General features: G+C 50.8%; 10 protein-coding genes across 10 annotated transcripts; 3 read left to right on the top strand and 7 right to left on the bottom strand.

Annotated features, from left to right (window-relative positions):
• Positions 1 to 236: 236 nt before the first annotated feature.
• On the bottom strand, positions 237 to 1,266 carry N7462_004750 (thiamine pyrophosphokinase-related protein; the record flags this gene model as incomplete). Its single annotated transcript, XM_057076476.1, has 2 exons — positions 237 to 1,164; positions 1,226 to 1,266. 2 exons carry the CDS (start codon positions 1,264 to 1,266, stop codon positions 237 to 239), a joined length of 969 nt encoding a protein of 322 aa, XP_056935981.1.
• A 332-nt stretch (positions 1,267 to 1,598) lies between these two features.
• On the top strand, positions 1,599 to 2,282 carry N7462_004749 (OPI10 family protein; the record flags this gene model as incomplete). Its single annotated transcript, XM_057076475.1, has 1 exon — positions 1,599 to 2,282. One exon carries the CDS (start codon positions 1,599 to 1,601, stop codon positions 2,280 to 2,282), a length of 684 nt encoding a protein of 227 aa, XP_056935980.1.
• Positions 2,283 to 2,881: 599 nt separating this feature from the next.
• Positions 2,882 to 5,518, bottom strand: N7462_004748 (MHYT domain-containing protein; the record flags this gene model as incomplete). The annotated part of the gene is made up of 4 exons (XM_057076474.1): positions 2,882 to 4,366; positions 4,429 to 4,614; positions 4,716 to 5,280; positions 5,367 to 5,518. 4 exons carry the CDS (start codon positions 5,516 to 5,518, stop codon positions 2,882 to 2,884), a joined length of 2,388 nt encoding a protein of 795 aa, XP_056935979.1.
• Positions 5,519 to 7,007: 1,489 nt separating this feature from the next.
• Positions 7,008 to 7,592, bottom strand: N7462_004747 (uncharacterized protein; the record flags this gene model as incomplete). Its single annotated transcript, XM_057076473.1, has 2 exons — positions 7,008 to 7,408; positions 7,454 to 7,592. 2 exons carry the CDS (start codon positions 7,590 to 7,592, stop codon positions 7,008 to 7,010), a joined length of 540 nt encoding a protein of 179 aa, XP_056935978.1.
• Positions 7,593 to 9,352: 1,760 nt separating this feature from the next.
• On the top strand, positions 9,353 to 9,790 carry N7462_004746 (uncharacterized protein; the record flags this gene model as incomplete). Its single annotated transcript, XM_057076472.1, has 1 exon — positions 9,353 to 9,790. The coding sequence occupies one exon, from the start codon at positions 9,353 to 9,355 to the stop codon at positions 9,788 to 9,790; it is 438 nt and encodes a 145-aa protein (XP_056935977.1).
• A 106-nt stretch (positions 9,791 to 9,896) lies between these two features.
• N7462_004745 (thioredoxin family protein) lies at positions 9,897 to 10,351 on the bottom strand (the record flags this gene model as incomplete). The annotated part of the gene is made up of 2 exons (XM_057076471.1): positions 9,897 to 10,200; positions 10,323 to 10,351. 2 exons carry the CDS (start codon positions 10,349 to 10,351, stop codon positions 9,897 to 9,899), a joined length of 333 nt encoding a protein of 110 aa, XP_056935976.1.
• A 1,028-nt stretch (positions 10,352 to 11,379) lies between these two features.
• Positions 11,380 to 11,868, bottom strand: N7462_004744 (oxalocrotonate tautomerase; the record flags this gene model as incomplete). The annotated part of the gene is made up of 1 exon (XM_057076470.1): positions 11,380 to 11,868. The coding sequence occupies one exon, from the start codon at positions 11,866 to 11,868 to the stop codon at positions 11,380 to 11,382; it is 489 nt and encodes a 162-aa protein (XP_056935975.1).
• A 699-nt stretch (positions 11,869 to 12,567) lies between these two features.
• N7462_004743 (fad binding domain protein) lies at positions 12,568 to 12,897 on the bottom strand (the record flags this gene model as incomplete). The annotated part of the gene is made up of 2 exons (XM_057076469.1): positions 12,568 to 12,717; positions 12,856 to 12,897. The coding sequence occupies 2 exons, from the start codon at positions 12,895 to 12,897 to the stop codon at positions 12,568 to 12,570; spliced, it is 192 nt and encodes a 63-aa protein (XP_056935974.1).
• Positions 12,898 to 13,383: 486 nt separating this feature from the next.
• Positions 13,384 to 14,217, top strand: N7462_004742 (MBL fold metallo-hydrolase; the record flags this gene model as incomplete). Its single annotated transcript, XM_057076468.1, has 1 exon — positions 13,384 to 14,217. The coding sequence occupies one exon, from the start codon at positions 13,384 to 13,386 to the stop codon at positions 14,215 to 14,217; it is 834 nt and encodes a 277-aa protein (XP_056935973.1).
• A 921-nt stretch (positions 14,218 to 15,138) lies between these two features.
• Positions 15,139 to 15,956, bottom strand: N7462_004741 (bZIP transcription factor; the record flags this gene model as incomplete). Its single annotated transcript, XM_057076467.1, has 3 exons — positions 15,139 to 15,195; positions 15,249 to 15,647; positions 15,702 to 15,956. 3 exons carry the CDS (start codon positions 15,954 to 15,956, stop codon positions 15,139 to 15,141), a joined length of 711 nt encoding a protein of 236 aa, XP_056935972.1.
• Positions 15,957 to 16,517: the final 561 nt, after the last annotated feature.

Genomic DNA, 16,517 nt, shown 5'->3' with positions numbered 1-16,517 from the left:
TTGAAAGTTTTGAAAGAGCCTGGAGAATGCCGGTTTGATCCTCGCCTGGTTTACATACACGTATCTTGCAATGATCAAATATTTATTCTGGAAACGAGTCTAGATGTCCGCGGGAGCTTTTCCATCAATGTTTTGTGGAGGAGAGCCTGGCCAGATTGATCGGCCCGCTCGATATATACCCAAGCTTGATATGTGGGCACATCGAGTTCATAAACAAAAAGGAAGAGACGTTTCTACTATCGGGGGCTATGTGATGCAGTCGGATGATCCATACGGCGATGCAGCCGGGCCACGATATCGAGGTAGTCCGGCTCATTCTCAGCTGTGAGAATGCCGTGGCGGATGAAGAAGTCAATCATGATGATGGCACAGTTGGGCTTGAACTCGCCGCGTGCCAATGCTTCTTTCACCTCAGACACAGAAAGCAGTTGGAACTCTTCAACTTCGTCATCGCACGGCTTGGGAATGACCGATGCGTCGAGCTTCAGATCATAGACATACTCGATCTCCGGCTGCACCAGACCTGTTTCGCCGCCAGCGCGGGCATCACGGAGGTGCGTATAGGTGACACATCCTACTGGTGTGATGCACGCGCGAACCACATCTTCCGGGAGAGAAGCTTCTTCCATTGCCTCGCGGACGATGCACTCGAACGGCTTCTCACCGGTGCACATGCCGCCTGCGACGGTATTGTCCAGCATGCCGGGATACGTCTGCTTGGTCTTCGCGCGCCGCGGCACCCAAATCATCGGCCCAGAGGGGTCCTCCACATAGCCCGTCATATGGGCGCCGTAGCTGACAATGCCAAACAATGACGATGCGCAGCGCTCCATCTCAAGCACGAATTCTCCACCTGGTCCGTAGACGGGGTAGTTCTCGTTGCGCCATCCCTTCAGAATTTCGAAGCATCCAAGCTTGGCAGCCTGAGAGATACTGTCTGCGACTAGCTTAGTGCGCTGGGCAGGGCTTGCATCTGCAGCCGTGACCAGGGTGACTGTTCGGGCTACGGGATCGATAGCCCAGAACTCCTGGGGCCAAGGAAACTTCTGTACCACGGTATTCAGAATGTATCCAAGGGTCACATCATATCCAGTCACATGGAACTCATGGTAATTCTTGAGATTCTCGGTGTAAAGCACACGGTCATCTTCATAGTAGGGGAAGCTAAGTGGGTTAGAGAAAAGTGGTGCTGAAGAACGGGGCTTGGAGGGTGGGGGATTTGTACTTGTCGCATTCGCGGACCAGATCCAAATTTGACTTGCCCATAGCTTCTCCTGGTATGAAGTTCAGAATAGTCCAGTTCGGCAGGAAAGCGCGGTGAATGAACAGCCGTTGTCACTGTCAACTTTCGTCAACTGTCAAACTGTCAACAGCGAAGCCCCGGAGCCTCCCCCCGCCAAGCCCTTATCGGGGCGATAAGGGCAGCTCCCCTCTCTTATGTCACCGGCATCATCGAATCCTGGCAGCTTTTGATCTGGACTGGAACATCGTGAAAAGTGACTGTCCTCCACAACCCACCTTCCAATTGTGCCTCTCACTCCCTCCCCACACTCCTTTCACCACTATCCAACACCCTCTGCCAAATACTCGCACCACCCATGTTCTCCGTCGTGATTCCCGGCCGGCCGTGTCTGACCGACATCGTCGCGGTCGACGGCCAACCAAACGGCCAAGCCACCAAATTCGCCTTCACGATCCCTCTCAGCCCCTCTTTCGCCGAACTTGTGGTCTTCCTCCTTCCCGGCACCGTTCTCCCACCCAACACCGGTGCGGCCATCTATATCCAGTTCCCAGATCCCCAAGGCAACCCAGGCGAATTCCGCTTCATCGGCGCGCTCGCCAACGAAAAGCCCTCTGGCATCTTCACCGTGCGTCCGCCCACGAACCCCGCCAGCACTGAGGCCGAACAAGAAGATGCAATGCTCGACGAAGGCACGAGCACCACCGGTGTCGCCACCCTAGGCATCTCGATTGAGCCGGCACAGAACATTGCGCCGCAGCTGGCCGCGCTGGAGGCAGAGCGCACACCGGCGCAATCCACTGCGCTGGTCCACCAGACGCCGGAGCAGCGCTTGCAGCGGGGAATCTCGACAAAGGTGCTTGCGCAGCGCATCATCGGCAGTGCGTTCAATTTCCTGGCAAGCTTTGCCGAGTCGGATCCCAGCAACAAAGGGCACGACGTGGTGCCGCTGAAGAGCTTCCAGGACTGGTGGACCAAGTTCGAGCGACGGGTCACGATCGATCCAACATTTCTGGAGCGCGAGGATCCGAATGCGACGTGAAGTCCGATGGCGATGGGACGGGCTATTCGCTGTGTAGCCTGTGCCCGTACTTGGTGACCCTGCATACAAATGTGTTTCAGGAATATATGATTTGCATGGGCGGTTGAGCGATTCTGTATTTCTGCTGTTGGAGCCTTTTTCATTTTCCCGGTTTTCTTTTGTTCCCTTTTTATGTGTGACGAAAGTAATTTTTTCTTTTCCCGTGTTGGATTATCCTTGACCTGCTCGGAGATACCTTTTGATATCTCGGGCACGAACCCTTTGAAAGATAGTGGATATCATCATACCGCTGTGTATCACTAAATTTATTGCATTTTCCTGGCTTCCAATTGTCCTTGTATATCATTTACATAGATGGGGGGAGTTATTATGTACAGGCAGCGCGAAATTGAACAGAGCAGGCTCGGTCCAACACGAGCGCAGTAGGGATGGCAACGTAGAAACAACATGCAAATCAGACCCAAACCCAAAAAGACACCAGTTGATATATTCATTTTTTGTCCCATTCAATCAATCCAGCGCCTGCTAATCATGGGGAAATAAAAATAGAAATTCAAAATGAGAAAGATGCAAGTGGCCTCTCAGAAATTGAGATATCCTCAGGACATTTCCGATTTTCGCGGGGCGTGGAGTGAGGAATCTGGACGCAGGCGGATTCCAGGAGCGTAGCAGAGACTGTACAATTCATCCACATAGGTCGTAGGCGTAGCGGCGGCATCACCCGCGGCGATCACCGCGTCGTGGGTATGGACGGTATTTCGAGTGGCATCCTCGGCGAGCCGGGTCACATCGACACGGACCTCTTTCTGTACCGTAATATCACCGAAAACCGTCGCACTAGGCGTGAAAAGATCCTCCTGGGAGTTGGCAGACGGCAGCGAAGCGGTAGGCTTGCGCGAGGGCCACAGCCGGAGGATGGCTGATTTGGTGGTCGACATGATGTCCGAGTCTGTGGCAGAGGAGCCGGAGCGAACATCAGTGCAGAAGAGCTCTTCGCTTAATTCACGGGCAAATCCGTCACGGTCAGCTATGGTGTCGTTTACTTGTTGCTGGACGCGAAAGAGACGGAAGGGCGTGAAGTGGAAATCTGGGGAAGGGGGTTGGGTATCGAGGGTGCCGACGACGACGAACGTGAGCAATGTGCACTGTGCTGACGGCTGGGCTTCTCCGGAGAGGCGAGATGAATTGCGGCATGGAGCAAGAAGTGGCCGAGAAGAGAAGCGCGCGGCGGAGCGGATTTCGTCGGAGAGGGATTTGGAGAGTGAGGAGATGCCGGATATCAGGTGCACGCGGAATTCATCAATGGTGTGGTCGGCTTGCATCGCAGCTTTTGATTGCAGGTACTTCAAACAGGTGGTCATGGACCATCCCTCCATGTGGGAAATGAGATCGAGATGCTGGACAGAGAGGCGTTTCAAGGGGAGAGTTGAGGATGGCAGCGGGTTTGCAATGCCTTTAGTTGTGAGGATCTCAAAGTGATCTTGGACCGTTGGCCGCATTACGAAGGAGATGAGATGCACGCCTTCTTCAAAAGTACGGTTTGATGTCGCATAGTCACGCATATCGCGGAGGTGATCTAGTAGATTCGCGGCAGGGACGTGAATACGTCGAGAGAGGGTTGATGTGACATGCTCGATAGTTGCAAAGCGGAAGCCCATGGACGACAACCGGGTCGCCTCTTGTTTCTGGAGTTGGCGGACACTAAAGATCAGCTGGCCCTTACCAGTCCTCAGCGATGAGCGGCCCATTGCACGGGAGAGCCGGGAAACAGGGATTGCAGTTGCAAGGACGTTGTCGTATAAGGTACCTAGGTCGGATAGCGGCTGTCGGAGCTCGCTTGCAAGTTCCTGCGCTGAAACGCAGAAAAGCTGCTTGAAGAGTGTATCAAAATCGGTCTGTAGCTCGGTTTCTTTGTCCATGACTACTCCACGCGATAGCACATGTTTCTGTATGGCATTCTGCTCCGATTCGAGACGGTTACGCATGAATGGAATGAGGTCTTTGACGACGGGCCAATTTCGGCTTGCTCTGAAGGCCCAAAGGAAGGTTGGATGAGTGCGGGTGAGGTCGTCATCTTTGAACGTCTGTACCAAATAACGCGATTAGTATCAATTCAGGGTCGCTGGATGAGCACAGGCAAACGTACACGGCCGATATAATGGTCCACGATCTTACGCATCGGCAGCAGGGCCTGGGGCGACACCATCACTCGCCCAGCTGGGTCGAAATACGCACAAGCAAGGACCAGCTGATGAGCACGAGTCGTCGAGCGTCGTCGATTGCCGCCTGCCACAATGGCACATGCAGACAAGATTACACACGATACGCAGGCCTAAGGTTGTGTCAGTTTGAGACATCCATCCTCCTTGTGCGCTAATCCGAAGATCCGTCCTCAAATTCCAAACCCACAAAAAGAGATCATGTAGAACCTACCAACACTGCGCAAATAATCACTACCTGGCTTCGAGAAAGCTGAGTCCCATGTGTAATCGACTTGTCGCGTTCGCGATAGGAAGTGCCCACAGCTGCGGTCCAGTGCATCCCCGAGACGGCCGCAGACAGAAAACAAGCACAGATCACTCGCCGCCACCAACTATCGGTCCACGTAGCTCGCCAACGAAAGAAGATAGTCAGGGCGGCGGTGCTAGAGAAGATAGCGATGATGGCGGACCCGACAACATTGGCGACCTGGTAGGAACATTTATAGTTGGCAATGCCCAGTTGGCCCACGTAATGCATCCCACACACTGAGCTTCCTGTGAGCAGTCCACCGATCAAGATGCGCAAATATCCTGCTTTTTCCTCGACGCCGACGGAGTAGAACGCAGCAAGCAAGACGACCACCGGTAGCACAAATGATGTGCCGGTGAATGCGACGTTGTATAAGATCTGAAGCTCGTTTTCACCGTTGCCGAGGACGATGGCACGGTTCCCGATAAAATGCATACACCAGATGCCAATTCCACCCATGGTGATTGATGACGTGAGGAGCAGGTACCTTGGCAGGTCGAAGTTAGTCATTTTGGGTGGACCAGGTCGTTTCAGGTGCGTAGTATACGCATGTGGGAAGGTTCCGATTCATACCAGTTGTAGAAGCCGGACCGCGATGTCCTCCGATGCAGTAATTCCAATGTCGTCGCACATCCCATCGAGCTGATCACGTATGACAGAAAAATATATCCGGCCAAGTAGGTGACGTGCACGAGGCCCTTATCTGGAGTGCCCGCACTCGCCATGGTGAAGTATGTGAGGAATCAAGGATAATAGAAAGGAGCTACGAGGCGCGCATTGGTATCTCTACCGTGATTATTGTGGTGACAGGGAAGGAGAGAAATAGCGCGGGGTATAATGCTGGTGTCGAGATAGGTGAATTCAACGGGAGCAAAACATGGAGATTCGAGAACCAACGAAGTCAAGCAGGAGGAGTATGAAGATCGAAATGAGGAATGCGCCTGGGGCCGACCAAGGAAGTCTGTGGATCACAATATGTTAGATCCAAGGAATGGCGATCATGGACTGGGATCTCCAACGCAGCATCAAATCGTCACGGCCAGAGACGAATCGAGCGTTGACAGGCCAGTGGCCACGGCTCGGGTCTTATAATCTGGATATTGACAGCCACGACCAGCCAGCTAGCTGCTTGCTCTGAATCATCCAGAATCCACCCCCGCGGGACTGGGCCAGGGTCAGACTGGCGCCGAAAAGGCAAGCAGCCTACGAACCTAGCTCCGGTGGCGTGCATCATGGACATGGACTAGGCGAGGGCGATGAATCCAGCGATCCAAACTAGTCAGCTCAGACGTCTGGGCTCCACTGGGCCGCTTGCACCGCATCGGCTCGATGTTGGTTGGTTTCGCGTGGTCATCCACCCAATATCGTGGCCCTCCCCAAGGCATCACAAAGGCTGAGTGGAGAGAAAAAAGAAAAGGTTTCAGATTGATCGATATGATCCAGCGTCACGGACCACCGTGGGTCGCATGGGCCACATGGGTCCCTAGGGCCTACTCCGATTTCCGATGTCAACGATGCCGCGAGAAAGGGCAGGGTGGAACGGGGTAATTGGGCAGGTCCACGACAAGGTGGACTTTTCAAGCGAGCACGACGATTCGAGCGATCCTCGATGGCCATCCCCGCAAGCCCTACGAGACCGCCGAGGTAGGTTCGGTGGAGCAATTGACTTTCGCTTTCTTTGCTTTCTCTTTGATTCCTCTTCCTCGGTTAGTTGTGTTTGATTTTTATTTGTATTTGTATTTGTATTTGTATTTGTATTTTTGTTCTTGTCGTGTTCGGCTAGCACTTTCGTGCCACGAATTGTACGAACTGATCGCGTCTCCGGCACTGGAAACAGATCTAGATCGGATCGAAGCGGGCAAAGAACTATGGGGCGGGGCTCGCGCACTAGGCGTATCAGAAGCACGCCCCATATTGCTTGGGGGCTTAACACCAATCCCGTCGGAGAAATGGTGCGAGGAAGATGACCGTGGCTGACGCGATAATGTGATTGTTGCATTCGCGGTGAACTTAAAATCACCAATTTCCCTCGTGAAGCCCCCGAGTGTGATCCTGACGCTGCATTGAATGCGCCTGAAATCGTGCGCATCGGGTCTCCGAAGACTGTGTGGTTCTTTGAATTTCTCCAGTACGATTCGACTCGAAGCAATGTTCGAACGGTGTCGACGATGCAGAATATGCAGCAGGTCCCAAGAGAAGAGTATGTCGCTATCGCTAGCGCTGGATCGTATCAATGCACCGGGATTGGGACGCGGTGGTCGGAGGCACACCCAAAGCCCAAAAAAGTAAAGCACCAGTGTTCGTTCGGCTGAGCCGGTTGATGGTGCATCGCGCCCCACGGGCCTCCCCTCTGTGGCCCCCGGGCAGGGTCAAATGAGCACCTCGAACGCGCATCTTCCTCCAAGTCCATGCATGGGCGAGAGGGGCACGCCGCACGCCGCGCACTCGTTGGATCTTCTGTGTCTCTTGCTTCCGGATCTGCACGCTCAGAATCCGTTGGCGATCAATCACACTGTCAACCACATCGCAGAGGAGCGCCAGAGCCCACCCGGCGGCTACCAAGTCATGGATAGGAAAGGCAAGGGAAGGAACCCGAACGGTCGCAAGGCCAGTCACTACGGATCACAGCCGAGATCAGTCGGACGAGGGTCTGTTCGAACCGAAGGCGCCCCTCAATGAACACCCGAATGATTCGCCCAAGCGACGGTGTCGCGGCCCCCAGAGCCGCATGAAACCCGGATGAGCCTCGGCGCAGACCTGCTTGGGAGACAGAGCGCTGGGACTCCCGCAATCATTCATGGCGCAATTAATCTACCTTCCTCTGCAGATTTCACTGGCTTGAGATCAACAGCACTGGCTGAATCGCCCCCCTCTTCACGCGCAATAGGGCCAGTCTCGGTGGCGCAGGGGTTTCCCAGCTCAACACGGCACGCAGATTAACAATCAACTGTAGGCTATATTACTCCAGCATCCATTTTAATATCCATAATTTCCATAATATCGATAATATCCATAATAATCTTGTGGTTTGGGTCCAACCGACACTGAATTCTTCCGGAGCCCCCGACCTGGATCGGTCTGATCTCGCTGGCGTCCACCGTGCACGATGAGGGTCGGAGGATCGGAGGGCCGGAGTGTATGGTTGATTATTTTCTCTTTGTTTTTTTTTCCTGCTTTCCATGGCTGGCCAAACCGATAGTCCGGCGTTGCTTTCCTGGTTTGTTCGCTCGGTCCGTTCCACTGCCCACAGGGACAACACGACAAACATGGATCGATCGGATCTGATCCATCGCAACCGGTGTCCCCGCGGCGCCCACCCAAACTAGATGCTCAGATGATAGATGAGTAGATGGGCTGCCTTTTCCATGCTTTCTTCTGCTGGCTCGGCCCCAGCCAAAAAAACCCCACCCAAGCCCGCCTCAGCCTGTCGGCTTATCGGACATGTTCTGCGTCCGCATGCTGGATTCGCTGCCAAAATCGGTGGTTCCTGCTGGTGACGCCGAATCTGCAGATTGCTGCAAAGGGCTCACGGGGAACAGGGAGTGCCGCCACCTCTTAGGTCGATACGTAGAGGTTCTCGTAGAAGATCTCGGCAAAACGGTTGGGTGGGGAATCAAGGAGAACCGGGTGATGAGTCGCACGAAAGGACAGCGGCTGTCAATCGCATGGCAAATGGCATACAGAATAGGCTGAAGGGGGTGGAAGGGGCTTGAGGGTCCATCATCGAGGTGTCTCAAATTCTCCGGGCTCGTGAGAGGCAAACCACGCCTCGCTGCAGCATGAGCACCCCGATGCGATCAATTCTGGGACGTTTTGGAGCTTCTGCATGGGAAACCCAGAACTGCGGCAGCAAACTGTCAGCATTCTATTCATGCAGCCACAGTCGATGGTGGAGGAGGTTCGTGAATCAAACTTGACGAGTCGTTCGTCGTCGGGACTAAAATAATCCAGCCGTGGCGCAAGTGACAGAGCAGCGGTAGCGCTGGCCCCCCTGGCACTCCATTCCCTATCCCCCATTCTCCATACAACCCATTCTCGGCCAGATCCGAGGGATCCTGCTTCAGGCTTGTCACCTCCGGCTTGTTGGGCATTTGGGCTTTGGGGGAGGGGGGGGGGGGGTATCTGGTTGCTTCAGAAACGGCTTATGCTTTCGTTCGGTAGATAGCCGGTCTCACGATGCGTCTACCAGTCCGATCAACCGAATCAAAGAATTCCGGATCAAGGGCATTCTTCCGCGAAGTATAACCTGGAAGCTATCGAGTAAGCTCTGTGGACAACATCTCTCGTCTTGGCAGATGATGAATGTTCAAAATATCCTTTTTGCAAGGTTCACAATCCGTCACATAGATCGCTTCGGAAGCCTACGAGGCACATTCCCAAATCTACAAACGCCACAAGGAGTGTTCATACTCCTCGCAGTATATTTTCTGGCCAACGTAATCTACACAGACATCGGACTATGCCAGTGAACCCTATCGGACGATCCGAGTCTCAGTCCAGAAAACCAGACGTCCATTTATGGCCATCGTAAGCGAAATGCGAGAGACACCTCACTTTCAATGCTCGATGCCTTCACACCCGCATGGTCCTGGACAAATATGGCCCCCTCAAGACATTTGACACTTATTGTGATCTCAACCGGAGAATACCATGCCCCGGAGCTAATTGCAGGGGACCGCTTTACAACAAGCAAGCTTGCTTGGTGTCTGCACGCCGAATACAAGCCATCATCCGCAAAACATCTGTATGATGACGACGGTGATTACGAGGATAATGACGACGATATGATCTTGGCCCTCTCCCGCGCCCGCATTCTATCTGTACCGGATCATATACAAACTTTCTTCCTTGCTACCTACAGCACGCGCACAAAGTATCGACTTCGAAGCAGACATGCTCTCCCGCCCTACCTAAAACAAAGTATAATGGATATCCAGTCCGTCATCATGACCAAAGAAGGAATTCAATTGAGGAAAATTCTAGAGCAACGAGGATAGCCCCGAGTACGGAAATGTAACAGAGTCTCTTGGAGTCGAGCGACCCACATTGATATTCGCGCAAATTAAAAAGAAGATTTATCGAACACTCGGTGATGAAATTTATCTAGGCAGCAACCAGCTGAATGCCAGCCTGGATGGCTGGGGGGTTGGCGCCACGGACGGTCTCGACCTTCTCGCCGTTCTTGAAGAAGAGGAAGGTGGGCATGGCGGAGATGCCGTTGTCGGCAGCGACCCCGGCGAGCTGGTCGACGTCGACCTTGTAGAACTTGACGTTCTCGTTCGCCTCCTCCTCGCTGGCCTTCTCAATAGCGGGAGCAATGGCCTTGCAGGGACCGCACCAGGTAGCGTGGAAGTCAACGACAATGTTGTCAGTGGAGTTCTTGACAAGCTCGTCCCACTCCTCAGGACTAGACATAGAAAAACGCGGTTAGTGAGGGCCAAATGAGATATGACAAAAAGGGTGGAAGGAGAGATGGAGGGTAGGCTCGCAATGAAATACGGGGTTAAGAAACAGGAGGCCTGAACGTACGTAGTGATTTCAATGACCTTGCCGCCCATTTTGAAGGTTGATCGGGAGAAGTGCGGGATCGGGGTGGAGGAAAAAGCGCGGAAGTGTGGAATGAATTGAGGAGTACGCTGAAGCGGCGAGACTCGAGAGATGGGTGTCAGAAGACGAGTGAGGCGGAAAGGAGAAGGTTTCTAGAAGACGAAAAAAAATGGGAAGGTGAATACGCGATCTTTAAAATTCAAGGAGGGGCACCCATTGAGGGGCTGCTGGGTTTTATAGGGCGATGACGTTTCGGACGGGAATCGGCCTGACAGCTTAGGTAAGGAGGCAAGCCTGAGCTTTATTCAGCGGCTCCCGAAACCTCCAGCAGCGCCCAGGGCGATCGTGGCCAAGAGCAGAATGGGCAGTACACTTACAAGCAGCATGATGGATTTGTCAGGCGTGACTGGGCTGTTCTGCTAGCGCGCCGTGTCCAATGGCAAGCAGTTTGGAGGTCGAGGCAGAAGGGAGGTCGGGCGGTCAGGCTGGGCAGTATCGGATGACGTGATTCAAACCCCGAGTTGCTTACGAATCCGAAGTGTTCTGGATCTGCGCGATTAGACTATCTCGGTCCCTGGTAGTGTACTGTGAGGAATGTCGAGATAATGCAGATTCTGTCGGGCTTTGTGAGTCAATGAGAGGACTACAATCGCTATTTGTACACCATTATCCACGTGTGTATTATTGATACGCAATTCTCTCGATTTCCAACCCTTTTCGAACAATTATTTCCACTGCCACATCTCTATACGGACAGACATACTGCGGATCCGGCACAAACAACTGATACCTCGTTCCTAGCTCCCTCCTTGCCCACTAAATTATCTTAGTATCTCTTTAAAATCTATCAAAGTACTTTGATCAATATTATAGGGGGGAAAACAAGGGTTTATCCTACTCTTTTATTCACCTACTATTAATAGCCCTATAAATTAGGTTATCGATAGACTCTATAGTAAAGATAATCTTTCAAGTCTCATCCTACAGTAGCTTCTCGATATCGCGAAGGAAGAGCTGATATAAATATGAAAATATCTGTTCACACTTCTTTGTCCGATAGAATTCTCAGTTTGACCACTTCATCCGTCGACTTCTCTTGACTCTCATCATACAGCACTGCTTCATTCTTGTCGACCCACTCTTTCCAAACCTCTGGGTGTTCGATTGGTGGTATAAGTCCGTTGACCCTCCAATTATCTCTAGGATGTTCGTAGATATTATATTCCCATTTTATATCCTTCGGTTGAAGAACAGGTCGCACAATATTGTTTACTCGAGCAATGAAAAGCAAACGTTGCTCCTCGGAGTTGAACCCACTCGCGGCGTGATCGATGTGAAAAAAGATGGCGGGGGGTGACGCTTGGCCACCACTATAGAAGCAGCCCACTGGAAGTTCATGGAAGAACACGTTGACGAGGAAGGCCGGGATTCCGATTTCGACATAGGTCTCGGTGATCTGACGAGCAAGGGCCGATTTCTCCGCTCTGGAAAGAATGTCTGGAGAAAGTTCAAAAGTCCAACGGGGCATAATGTGGAATTCAGGCTCAAAAAAGGATCTGAAAGAAAGTTTTAATGGTCTCTGAGGGTCCGGTATCACTTTTCAATATTTAAAGAAGCTCTGAATCTAAATGTTGAAGCGAGGTCAATCTCTGTGAGCCGAGAAAAGACATATTTTTGAGAAATCGGACTGATTACACGATTTTTCTCTCTTCATATGGGAGCTATTTCACCGGGCAGTTTTCCTATTCGCTACTGAATTATTGTCATACACTCTTCATGTGGAGGTTATAGGTAACACAGGTGCTCGGTTTGATCACTGATCCTTCGAGACCAAGCATCTTTCCGAATCCTTGTGATGTGAGTTCTTCTCAGTTCGAAAAACCGAATGGTTTATTTGAATTTTACTGGAAAAAGTCCTCAAAGGAATTCATGCTATTTGAGTCCAAAATGTCTATCCAAAGCGAGACTACTTGGGTAATTTATTAGAAGGTTCAATAACGGTGGGATAGATCTCATAATCATTAAAAGGATGAAACACAAATAAACTTTGTCAGGACATTTTTCTCTTTATTGAATTACAAAACGAGCATCGACTAACAAATAATCAAATACTTATGTTGCCTCGCAAGGCATATCGCTCATCCGAAGCTGACCGGGGCACGTTTAAGTCATATACATTCCTAAATTCGACCGAGATGGAGTTCCACTCGCTGGACTTGCACAAGTGCTAGTCTTCGCGCAAATCCCATGCCTCTGATCCAACGGTGGTCTTGGCGTAGGAGAAACCGTTCAGATCATACCTGACCTTGACCTGACGGAGCTTGGCGGGCTCGGTGCCGTTCAAACACCTCTGAACGTCGGGCTGGCAGAAGTCACTCTACAAGAATGAAAGACGGTAAATTTATGGCTGCTAGTCATCGTGACTAGAATGGGAGCAGGAAAATTCATCATTGCGGGGTTTGTAGGATCAGTGCTGGATTTCTCCATGGAATCTGGGGTATAAGGGGCAACATACAGTACCTCTGAAAGTGCTCATTTTCTCTTCACGATCTCGCATGTCCAGACATACTAGTGCAGTGCGTAGTGAGACACGCCCAGCGGGACGTTTTTCATCTCATAAAAAGGTCCCCGAGTCCTAAACCTGGATTCCTCCACTCCGCCGTGGCTACCAGGTATACCAGAGCCATGCCACACTAAACACGACCGCTTCTGTCCAAATTTCGAGTTGGCTTAAAGACGCTCTTCTAGTAATTAGAAGTTCAAACTGAAAGGAAACAAAAAATAAAAGTCGCACAAGAAAAGCCGTCGTGTGTCATTTGATTTACTCAACTGATGAGTGATCATCTTGTCCTTTTGTCTTCATGTGCTCTAGCTGCCATACTGCCCGTCTTCGCTGATAACGTATTCAAGTAGATTTTTCATCAATAGGCCCTCGGTTCCGATCAGAGTTAAAAGTGAGTAAATTCTTAAAAAGAAATGAAGTCCGGATTTCCTAAGCTCGACTCTGTAACGGAGGGAAATTCATGGGTTCATCATCTTTCAAATGTCTTCTATCCTCCAGGCCGATGTTTATGTGTCTTCTAGGCTCCCCTTGGCTATTCAGCGAGCTGGGGAGTCAAGTCAATTTTCACCTATCAGTTGTACCTTAATCCATGGCATCTCTGAAGCTGTACTGGTAGATACACCAATCTCGATTTCTCAAACCGAGGATCTTGTACGATGGATCAAAGAATCGGCCCCCCAGAAAGACCTTCGATATGTTTATATCACTCACGGCCACGGTGATCACTGGTTTGGAATATCCGTCCTACGCAAGCATTGGCCATCCTTACGTGCTGTTGCTACTCCTGGTACCGTCGAAAGCATGCATGATCAACTCAAACCGGATATCCTTGACGGCATATGGCGGACTTTATTTCCTGGTGATCAGATTCCATTGAACCCGGAGCTTGCTGAAGCACTGGAATCGCCTATATTCCACCTAGAGGGCCATGAATTCCGTGCAGTCGAGGTTGGACACACAGATACCTATAACACGACAGTACTTTACGTGCCTAGTATAAAACTCGTGGTGGCAGGGGATGCGGTTTATGGAGATGTTCACCAGTTCTTCGGAGAAGCAAATACGACAGAAAAGAGACAGGAGTGGCTTCGTGCGCTGGATACGATTGAGTCTCTTCAGCCTCATACCGTCATCGCAGGTCATAAGCAGGCAGGGACCGTGGATGGAATGTTTAATCTTCAGAAGACTCGGAAGTATATCTTGGATTTCGAGCTGGCGATTCAAACCTGTTCAAATTGGGAAGAGCTTTGGTCGAAGATGCAGACCCTCTATCCGAATCGTATAAACCCCCACGCAATTCTCAGGGGGCAATAGCAGCATACTCCTAGTACCTGAACCTAAAATGTCTGTATATACTCAATTTCGAGAAAAAGCACATTTTTAGTACAGGAAAATACACATTACTTATGATATCTTATACTAATAGAGATCCCGAGGATCTAGTACTTATTACGTTTTCCTGGGCTGTCCTTGTTGAGATTGCAAGTCTCGCAGCATATCAAGTTTTATCAACAATTGAAATGGCTAGCTATTGAAAATGAGTGTCGATGTAACAAATTATTTTATCAAAGAAGATGCATGATTTATTGCATGCTAAATTAACTTCATTTCTCATGGAATAGTTCGTAAAGGATGACTGACTCCCGAATACACCTCACCAAGCAGCGTTAGCCAGGGAATTTCTTACATCGCTACTAGAGAAACCCGGACTCTGACCTAGACAGATTGCCCGGGAAACTAGCGCTTCAAATGGTCAGGACCGAAACAGCAGATAATAGAATTGAAGCCTTACCTCCGAGAAATGATATTGGGTTGACAGCATATATTTGAGAGCTTGCTTCTGAGTCTGCAGGAGGCGCTAGCAGCAATCGCACGCCTTTTTCCACCAAATAACCCAACAGATCTTGAATATCAAACCATTCTCCCGCCAAAAAATTTTCATTCTCCGGCGGTATATATGGAGAGGCATCAATCATGCCCCACTCCCTCCAAGAAGGTTGACCTTCAAATGCCTGGGTCATCGTCAAATTCCGAGGATAATGGGTTCCCGCACCACCAAGTGGTAGCAAGGGAAGTTCATTAAGAAGATCTGGCTCTTGTCCATGAAGTCTGGCCTGAAATACATATTTCAACATGGCAGTAATTCTCTCCCTGTCCATAAGAGACAAGAGAAGTCGAAATGGCCGTTGCAGAGCATTTAACGGAATAGAGGAGTTATCGAGCCTTAGTAGAGCGTTATATATACATGCTAGCCTCACCTGCTGCGTAAATGTCCACAAATCCACAGAATCCCTGTCGTAAGAATATAAGGGCGAGGTGCCGAGCACATATTTGGGGTAGAATACCAACTGACGCCCGATCAAAGGGTGTCTGACAGAAGGCTCTTGAGTTGCCGCCTGCATCGCTGGAAAATCATCTGGAGTATATTCTGTTTGTGAGGGAGAGTGAGAGAGTGGAGCATCTTGCTGCTGATGCAAGTCTGAGGACTTGGCCTCCGACTCGCAGCCAGCATCCACAGCCGAAGCGAGACATATCTCTAGCATTTCATGCAGGCGAATCGTCAAATCAGGCTGTGCGGCTAAATCACCTGACTGGAGAGTGGAATCGCAGAAAGAGGTTACCGAATCGCTCATTTTGCGGACAGCTGCCTCCAGCTGAACAATCCGGCCTTTCAAGCGTTCAATGTTGGTCACATTCCGAAGCCGATAGGCCCTTTGCGCCAGTCGAATTTGCTTGCGGCGTCGCTTAAGTGGGTGTCAGTGAGACGCTACCAGTCGAGCAAGATAGACCTGTCTCACCTCCTTCGCTGCTTGGTTGGATGAACCACCTCTGCTTCTTGCTATTTTTGGCTGTTTCTCGTTCTTGGCCTGGAGTCCATGTGCCCTAGGAGGTGTTTCATCTTCCAACCCATCTTTGGGAGATGTTCCAGAACCCATGCCCATTGAAACAATGTGCGCGGGGATATCCGATTCTGTTCGGACTGGACTCGGCCCTTGACGTGGAGTCGGTATTCCGGTCGATGTGGCTGGAGAGGCGGAGACTTGTGGAGACATGGACGGGCAATATGCTGTAAGATTTGACTGGAGGGTCCTTGGGGATGAATAGAGGATGCTCGATATTCCTGTACACGGTCGTGGTAGATTCTAAGAACTAGAAAACACCTCGGTTCTGGATTCGGAGTCGACATAGTATGATCAGTAATCACCCCGTATCTACTCTATTAGTAGTACTACAAGTTAGTCCAATGAAACACAAGAGTTCTGGGTCCAGGCGCATCGTGTCGCATAGGTCAATCCGAGCTCGAATGATAAAATCGACCTTAAAAAAAACCCGGAATTTATGTACGCGATCCACCACAACCCTCGTCGTTCGTCCTGCGCGGCTTCATGCTCAAAGGAGGTCATGTGACTGTACTTCTCTAGAGTATGGGGTTCGAGGGATTTCCGGTCTTCCACCAATCATGAAAAGTACCCGGCAAGCATTCATTCAGACTCTGGACTCCGACTTAGCCGGACGAAAGCTTATCGTTCACTGTTCCCCTTAGCCCCTTTTCCTCTTTTGAGCCCATGAGGCGTTAGAAACATGCGTCATCACCTGCTGCGCCATTCTCCGCT

The sequence above is a fragment of the Penicillium macrosclerotiorum genome, assembly GCF_028827735.1.
Source record: "Penicillium macrosclerotiorum strain IBT 26536 chromosome Unknown utg000003l_segment0_segment0, whole genome shotgun sequence".
NCBI lineage: Eukaryota > Fungi > Ascomycota > Eurotiomycetes > Eurotiales > Aspergillaceae > Penicillium > Penicillium macrosclerotiorum.
This window is presented reverse-complemented; position numbering and strand designations above follow the sequence as displayed.